The sequence below is a fragment of the Hippocampus comes genome, unplaced genomic scaffold (genome assembly GCF_001891065.2).
Source record: "Hippocampus comes isolate QL1 unplaced genomic scaffold, H_comes_QL1_v1.1 scaffold53, whole genome shotgun sequence".
NCBI classification, from domain to species: Eukaryota; Metazoa; Chordata; class Actinopteri; order Syngnathiformes; family Syngnathidae; genus Hippocampus; species Hippocampus comes.
In genome coordinates, this window is record NW_017805707.1 from 1,067,011 (window position 1) to 1,076,033 (window position 9,023).

General features: G+C 50.3%; 1 protein-coding gene across 1 annotated transcript in view; it reads left to right on the forward strand.

Annotated features, from left to right (window-relative positions):
• Positions 1–9,023, forward strand: part of foxp2 (forkhead box P2) — a 57,022-nt gene that overhangs the window by 17,138 nt on the left and 30,861 nt on the right. The window contains exons 3-7 of the mRNA XM_019882956.1: positions 3,692–3,829; positions 4,851–4,940; positions 5,914–6,103; positions 6,628–6,979; positions 8,142–8,246. Of these exons, the coding sequence (XP_019738515.1) occupies positions 3,692–3,829; positions 4,851–4,940; positions 5,914–6,103; positions 6,628–6,979; positions 8,142–8,246 (875 nt within the window). The remainder of the gene's footprint in view (positions 1–3,691; positions 3,830–4,850; positions 4,941–5,913; positions 6,104–6,627; positions 6,980–8,141; positions 8,247–9,023) is intronic.

Consider the following 9,023-nt stretch of genomic DNA (forward strand, 5'->3'; position numbering starts at 1 on the left):
AGCGCGCCACTTGAGCGATAGATAAAGCTGCCCCTATTTGCGCCGATAGCGTCGCAAACAAACGGGGGGCGCGCGTGGCCTTCAAAAGGGCGTAATCACTTGTCGATCTGCATGTCGAGATAAATCAATGAGAGGGGGGAACTATGCCAAGCCCCCCCCGGCCCCCCCCCATCTTCTCCTTTTATTCAAAGCTTTTACATGATGCTTCTTTATGTTGTGATAAATGGAGCTTCCCGCGTACCGTCGAGCGCTTATGGAAATTGATTTGAGGAAAACATTCGGTAATCTACTTAGCCGGAGTTCTGACAATCTCCAGTATTGATCCCCTCTGTTGAGGCCAATACGCCGCGAGGCCCGCGGCCGCGTCATTTAACATGCACTCTGAGCGCACACTTGAACTTCAGAGTCACACGCTCGGCCACGGCAGGTGCCCCTGGGGGGCCTCTTCCCCCCCCCCCACCATCGCCCAAAGTGGCGGCCATCAATAATTGTATTGCCGCGTTTGTCAGTAATTGGATAGTAAATGAGCAGTGTCAGCTCGAGGGAGCCGCCGGGTCACAAGTCCACATGCGAGGAGGGTCGGCTTGAGTTCTGCCCTCCCTCCTCCGGGACGAGGGAATCGGGCTTGCTGATTGTGGGCTCGGTTTTCATTGTCTTTTCCTCCTCTTTTTCCATACGTACGAGCTCTCGGCTTAATTAGCAGCGGCTCTCCCTGCCAAGGCGCCACAGTAATTACCGGCTCAAAGCCTTCCGTTTCTCAGCGTGCCGCAACTCAGCCTGTCCGACACTGTTGGACCGAGCTCTTGTCCTTGATAACCATCCCGCACCTCCCTGCACCACCCGCCATGTTTATGGCTGCCGTCTAATCACCGCTTCCTGCCACACGTGGCGAGATGTCCGCTAATTGTTTAACTCGGATAAGTCGGCTCTCGCCCGGGTTCATCCTAAAAATCCATTTATCTGGACCACAAAGTGGAAATTGTGTCATGGCTGCAAGATTTGTCCACTGTGGGTTTTTTTTTTTTCCCAAGCTCACTTTAAGAAATCGGAGACAGATTTTATCGGACGATATTACCTTCTTTTCAAAATACAGGGTTACATTAGTGCTGCAAAAGCTCACGAGCATGACATTGCTTTTGGAGGAAAATTGTCAGTTCCTCACAATTGGCAACAATAGCAGAATAGCGCATGTTCCGAACTCTTTAGCTGCCATTGATGTGAAATGTCGTCAACGGGTCGCACCAGGTGCCATCAACTAATTTTTTTTTGTTTTTTGTTTTGTTGCTAATACTGGCACTGGTCACCAATAATGAGCTCCTTTTTTATTTTTGGGGGTTGGGGGGGGGACAATATGATTGTCTGCTTGCAGAGTTGAGTAAACAACCCCCTCTTTGAATTTAATTGCCTCCAATTAATATTTTTTCCTCCTTCTCGACAGGAGAGAGGGGAGGGGTGAGCAGTTACACACGGAGGAGGAGGGCCGGAGCAAGAAAAAAGAGACACTGTGGGGGGTTGGGGGGGGGGAATGCCAAAAATCCTTTTTTTATTCACGATGTAAATCGACAGGTTAATCGGTGATCTGCGAAATATCATCATCAGCGTAAAAATAAAATCCATGTCGTTCATGTCTTCCTTTCCCAGTTTGACTCTCATGCTCACTGAAAGTCTTCTAACAGTGTGAGCGCCATTGACAAAATTGGCAACAATGCACGCTGGCGGATTCTCAAGACACCGAGGCAATTTCCAATCGGATATCGCGTCCCCTCTTCTGCCGCCTGTGGATGTTTGTGCCACTGCCATCATCGTGGAGTAAATGCTCATTAATTTCACCCCCGCGTGGCAAAACCATTTCTCAGGGAAGCAATTCAAGGCCCTGTTCCTTTCAATTCGCCGCTCACGTCAATCACGCCGCGGTGCGGCATCTCGCCGAACGGAGGTGTTACATTCCCGCAATTATCATGTCATATACTCGAAAATGTAAATGAACGTGTGTGTAAGATTAAATTTATGGGTTGTCGGCGAAGAATGCGAACCAGGAGAGCAATTACTTATCCGCTTTCATCTGGTCGCCTCTGATACGTCAAGCAGAAAAGCAGGCCGTTAAATGCGGTGGGGTGGGGGGGGGGGATTAGCCTTGTGCCGCATCTTCGCAATGGACCGCTGCCCTTTTCTCTCCTCCTTTTTGTTTTCATCCCTTTGTTTCTTTTGGGGCCGACACCGCGGCGCCGTAAGCACCTCGCAGGTGTCTTCAACTCGCTTTGAGTTTGCGTTTGTCATTCCGCTTCCCTCGTCCCCCTTGTGAAAATGCATTTTTATAAATTTGCTGCATTATTCATCTTATTGGTGTTTGACCATGAATGCCTTTATTTCGCCACTCAGGCAACCACAGAAGCACTTTAAAGTACGGCGTGTGGAATCTCAATGCAGTTTGGCTTGATGTATGCGTGCGCATACGTTTATGTTAAATCCTCGGTCTGCTTCTGCGCACCAAAACATCTCTGAGCCGGCATCCAATTAATGGTCTTAATGAGTGCGTCTTTAATGTTGTTTCCGTGCCACTGTCACCGCGCGGAACCGGTCGTGACTGCCGGGGTAATTACTTACCTTGCGAATGTACCTTGAAGGGTTAATCACGTTGAAGGTGTAAGCACGGCATTTGCATAATTACACGCGGGCTGTTTAATGTGCAACTTTTTGACGGCTTTTGTTCAGCCTCCCGCTTGTTGTGCGCGCTTTTTTTTCCTTGTCGTCCAGAGGAGAGGGGAGATGTCGCGGGGGCAACAACAACATCCTCCTCCTCCTCCTCCTCCTCCTCCACATCCTCTCGCACCTTCCGCGGAGGCCCTTCTCTCGCTAAGACTCTAATGAACAATGGAGGCAGGATTTGTTTGAATATGAATATGAATGTGCAGCAGGGGCCGGCTGCGACTTGACCTTCAGCTGTGATTTTCAGTTCATCAGGATTAGTCAAGGCGGGCGATCAGGAGCCACTAATGCATAATGACTTCTAAAATGAAAAATGTGTAGTGACCATGCAAATGTCTCGGCTAATCAAAGAGGGGGGGGGGAGAACCTGGGCCGGGAAGGGGAGAGGAGCTAAACAAGGACGTGTCAAGGCCTGACAGCCAGCAAGGAAGGCGGCGGGAAAGGAGGGAGAGGGGGGAGACATGCGTGGAAAGTAATCAAGGCGCCTTGATTAGCCGGCGATGAGGACGGGGATGTCTTATTGGCCCCTTGACGCGGCGCGTGGGCCGGCTACCGGACGACATGTTGATATTCGAATTGCACGCTAAACCTGCCGCTGCGCGCGGAGTTGATTTTGCTAACGCGCGTCGAAGTCGAGGGGAAAATCGATCAACAACAAACCGAATAGCGAGAGCGGCGAGCCGCCGCCGCCGTCGAGTTTTAATCCACTTCCTGGCTGTTTGGCGTTCGCTTCGCTGATAGGAAAAGCGAATGTAGGCGAGTTCAAGGGACCTGCTAATTAAGGTCCACGTCTATTTAAATGGCTTACTTTCCCCAGAGGGAATGACGAGGAGGGGAAAATAAGAACAGCGATCCAGAGGCACGGCTCCCACTTGTCCTTCAGCGTTTCCTCCAGCCTCATAAACGCCGCCTGACCCGCTATGGAAAAAAAAAAAGTCCCTTCCTCAGGTGTCTTCTGCGTTCCTCCGCCGTCCTTGCGTGGCAGGTTCCAGCCTCAGTGGCCATGATGAGTCCCCAGGTGATCACGCCACAACAGATGCAGCAGATCCTCCAGCAGCAGGTGCTCTCCCCCCAGCAGCTCCAGGCCCTCCTCCAGCAGCAGCAGGCGGTCATGCTGCAGCAGGTGCCCGCCCACAGAGTCACACACCTTTCCGTTTATCCAAGCGCACCGAAACGGGTGAAAAGTCGTCGACCTTCGACGCGTCTGTCCCACCCACTCTCTCGCCACAAAAAAATTTGTTCAGGCTGTCGATGACTGAACGGCGTCAAAGCGCAGCTTTACTTTACCTCCACGCGCTAAAAGCGACCCCGTGCACGCTCGCCGCCGCTCGCTCCGTCCGTCCTTGACACACTTTTACCGAGAGGGATGTGAAATTGCTCGGCTTGCTCCGCGTTGCCTCTAATTAAGCATCTCCCGCGTGTCGCCGGTTCAATTCCCCCGTCTGGGACCGCGGGCCACCGCGCGATGCTGAGTGACACCGCGGGTGACGCGTGATGTAACATTTTGGAGCGCGCCGGTGTCAGAGTTGAAGTGCATTTCTCATTTGTGGATTTGATTAAGGCGAGGAGAATTTTTTAATTAAGATTGTCACTTATCGCGATTGTTCTTCTTTATGACAGGACGTCGCTTTGCGTGCGGTGGACTTTGCGACGGCATCTGTCACGGCAACTTCAAGGCACTTCAGTGTTCAATTATTAATCGGGAGAATTAGATTTCGGTACGATGCGAGCGGAAGTGAATGGACTGGAGCGCGGGTTCGCCATCAGTCATAGCTTCTCATTCATTAGTGTCTTTGTCGCCAACGGCTTGTTTGCTTGCGGTCGATCATTTTTCCAACTTCAGTTCCTGTTTCAAGACCAACAAATGCAACTTTTGTTTTTCACAATTGTAGATCGGTGTGATGCAAATTCCAAAAGACGTCAAAAACATGATCATATATTGCCGTTTTTTTTTTTTTTTTTTTGCATAATCAACGCAAAACTCGGAGCTGTCGATTTGGAGGAAAAGCCTGCTGCGTTTTACGCCAGACCTCGTGAATTAATTCACATCTTTGCTGTACAATGGAACCACGACGGGGCTAATATGAAAGCAAATTTGGAGACGTGCGCTTCGATGGATTAACGCGCGCGTTGTTTGTGTGCAGCAACACCTGCAGGAGTTTTATAAGAAACAGCAGGAGCAGCTTCATCTGCAGCTTCTCCAACAGCAGCATCCTGGCAAACAGGCTAAAGAGGTATTTTTTTAAAATTTTGTTGTATTTATTTATTTATTTATTGGGGGGAGGGGGGTGTGACACGGCTTTTTCATTCGACGTCCCTCGCCCATCATCAATCCACGCTACTTAATGCAGAGGATGCCGCGGCTGGCTCGCTCGGCTAATGAAATGTTTCGAGCAACAACAACAATTGATAGCGAAGAAACCGAAAGGCGACCGCGTGCGACTCATTAGTGACTTGTTTTCCCCCCCGCCGCGCGCGCAGACACGCGCGCTCGGCCACAAATCAGCGCTGAAGTTTGCACTGTGTGTGCGGCGCCCATGAATCACATTGACGGACGGACGGTCAACACAAATAGCTCGCGCTGTCACATCATCAGCTGGCTATCATACAAGAGGGAGCCGGCTTGACAGCCTCTCGTCCAAATCCTTTCAAATTGATCAGAAAACACACACATGGCGTCTTTCTCTCTCTCTGTCTTTGTCTCTTCAAGCAGCCCATTACTTTGCCCCCGACACGAAGCAGCACACGACCTCCCAGCGGCTTTGTTTCTGTTTGGATTTGTAAATTGTTTTATTTTTGCCGCCGCGAAATATGGAATAGAAATTGCTCCCTTATTTCTCCAGAGGAGGTGCGATGGGATGGGATGGGAAGGAGGCGTCACCTCCCTGCATCGCTTCATTATGCAGCAGGTTGTGTTGACACGCTGTTCCCTTTTTATCATGAGTGAAACGTTCAAGCGCACGCGCTTGAACTCTGTCGGAAAGCCAATTTTGACATTTACAAAACTTACAAATATTTTTGTTGAATTGCCCCATTTGATTGTTTTTTTTTTTGTTGTTTAATTTACAGTATGAATGATTGCATCCTGCTTCCGTGCACTTTTGGACTTTTCCTGAACTCAAGCAGTTGAATCAGAACTTTTAGCCCATGGTCACAGCTGAAGCTAATTTGTCCGTCATTTTTCCCGCCCGCCCTCCTTCACCGCAGCAACAGCAGCAGCAGCAGCAGCAACAGCAGCTGGCTGCCCAGCAGCTCGTCTTCCAGCAGCAACTCCTGCAAATGCAGCAGCTCCAGCAGCAGCAACACCTGCTCAATATGCAGCGGCAGGGCCTGCTATCGCTGCCCGGGCCCGCCCCCGGCCAGGCCGCCCTGCCCGGACAGACATTGCCCCCGCCAGGTGAGACCACCGCCACGGTTTCCACGGCAAACGATAACCCCCCCCCTCAATCACCCATCATGTCAGGCTTTGTCTCTCTCATCGGTATGCACCCGCCGCCCTCCCGTGTTATCTCGCCGTCCGTCTGCATGTTGTTTGCATTGGCCTCATTGGTATGCTCCTCCGCCAGCCGCCTTTGTCGCTAAACTTGCTACCCGATCGCGCTAGAACCTTCCATGCCTCATTTTGTGTCCGTCTTTGCCGTTTGTCTGTTCCCAAGCACTCCATCACCTTCTCTGCTTCATGTTGTTGTTGTTGTTGACTTCCTGTGCGGACAAGGAGAGAGGAACAGGGGGGGCGTTTTCTCCCCCAGAAGAAAATAAACACCATTTGTTTGTTGTTTGGACGTTGCATAGTGCAGGGGAGGGCCCTCGTCAATAACAAAGTCCTCTTTCATTCAATGCGTTCCTTTTAACGTGTATCCATTTGTTATTGGTTATGATTCGGGAAAACAAGAGTAACACTTTCGACGTCTTCCACTGCAGCCGGCTTGAGCCCGGCAGAGCTCCAGCAGTTGTGGAAGGACGTGACCGGAGGCGGCGGAGGCGGCGCGGCCGGCCACGCCATGGAGGACAACGCCATCAAACACGGCGGCGTCAACCACACCGGCGGCACCCGTGGCCTGGACCTCTCCACGAACAACCACAGCAGCAGCGGCAACAACAACAACAACAACAACAGCAGCAGCTGCAACAGCAGCAGCAGCTGCAACTCGTCGTCAACTACCTCCTCCTCCAGCCCCCTCAAAGCGTCGCCGCCCATCTCGCACCATTCCAACGGACAGTCGCCCGTCCTCAACCACAGACGGGAGCGGGAACGGGAGCGGGAGAGAGAGAGGTACACATCCGTGAAATGCGGCGAACGTGGAAAAAAAAAAAAAAGAATACAAGATGAAACAAATAACACAAGCTGGTTTTCTTCACAACTCGACACTCAGGTTATTTGTTCCGGTTCAAAGAGGCGGCATTGTTAACTACAGGGAAAACAAGATGTTTTGTTTATTTGTTTCATAGTTGATCACAAAACAAGAGGTTTGTTCTCCCCGAGGAGCGCGCGTGCCGTTGCGCGCACTTAGCTCCCGCGCAAATATCAAAAGCGAGTAAAGGAAGGCACGCAGGCAAGCACACACAACAACAAACCTCAATACTGGCAGACAAGACGAGATAACCCCCCACCCACCTTCCCCCCCCTAGCCCGTACATTAAGTATTTAGTTCTTTCTGCCGCTTTTGGAAAATTACCTCCCTTGCTTGCTTGTCATGTAAACAGAATACGTGATGCCTTGAGTGGCGTTTCCAGGATGTTTATCCTTGTGATGGCGTGTTTTATGAATGCACCCCCTGCACCAAAACACTGACTCCTCACATATCGGGACATGCATTATTCAAAGGCTTTACTTGGGCGATATTATAATAAGGCCTTATGGTAGCGCCGCTTGCAGGTGGAAGTGCCGTGTAATTGGTTTACAGTAGATGCTATCGACGGCGTGCCACCAGAAGGCGTGAAAGAGGATATGCGGTGGAAGCCGGAGGAGAAAAAGACTTTATCTGCCTGTGTCCCGCGGGCCACGTGCTCGGGGGGTTGAGGAGGGGGGGGGTGTCTGGTAATGATCGAACGAGGGGAATTGTCGGGAGCGCTGCTTACCGACACGCCGCCGATCGATGCGGGGTAAGCCCCTGTGAAAAAGCCGGCGTGAGCCCGACGAGCGCGCGCAGCCGGCCGAAAGGTTAAACTGTCCTCTTGAATCGGATGAACTTCTCCGTGATAGTTCGTTTTTCTTCTGTTTAAAATTTTTATTTTACGATTAATTTGCTGGTTTTGAACTCGTTTTTAGAGCCCTTGTACGAGTTTTTATTCTGTTTAATTTCTTTTTCAAAAATGCTGTTTCACTTGATTTTTTTTTTTATTCATTTTAGAATTTGTTTTTTATTTTTTTTGAATGATCTGGATGATTTCAAATTTTACACCGGGTCATGCTCTCACCTCTCTATTCTCCGCAGTTCACAGCATGAAGAAAACGGCGGCTCCCATCCCTTGTATGGCCACGGTGTGTGCAAGTGGCCCGGCTGTGAGAGCATCTGCGAGGACTTTGGACAGTTTTTGAAGTAAGTTTAGGACGACAATATGTCTCTCCACAAGCTAACATCTCTATTTAAAGTGAGCCGACGCCCCAACGCATGTAGCGAGGCAATGTAAGAGTAGTCGCGGTTATGTATTCTTTATCCTCTGCGAAGAATGCCGAATATTCCTACCGTACTGATGAGCTGAGAGAAGTTCTTATACTACCCCCAGGTGGCCAAAGCTGGCACACCAGAAAGAGCAAACCAACCACCATTCAAGGAATGGAATTAAAGTCACTTCATGTTCATCACATCCAAAATATAGACGTGATCATTTTTTGGATGTTCTCAGAGGCTTCATGCCCATGAAATGCAAACGTCTGTGGTGATTGTTTTGATATTTTCAGAGTTTGAAGTGGGTTTGAGAAGAGATGCGCATGGGCGACGAGTCACAGCTTCTTTGCGACATGAAGCGCCGTACATTGAGCGTTTTAGGCTGTCCCAGACCTGGTGCTATGCCGACTGCATATAGCTCTAAATTCAACCGATTTGAATCGGAAAATGATATGGAAGATGTGAGTGCATCCAATTGAGCCCATGTGTAAAAAAAAAAAAAAAATCCCTAAAAAAAAAAACAATCCTGCCTACAAATCTGCGATAAAGCTGCGGTACAATTGATGACGTGCGATCCGGAAGGGCTTTCGCCCGTCGCCACTTTGACCTTGCCGGCAGCTTGTTGACAGGGTTCAGCCCGAGCAGCCCCCGGACTCGGTCAGCCGCGATCCATAACAAATCGCCTCGGTGGCGTGGAAGCGCCCGACA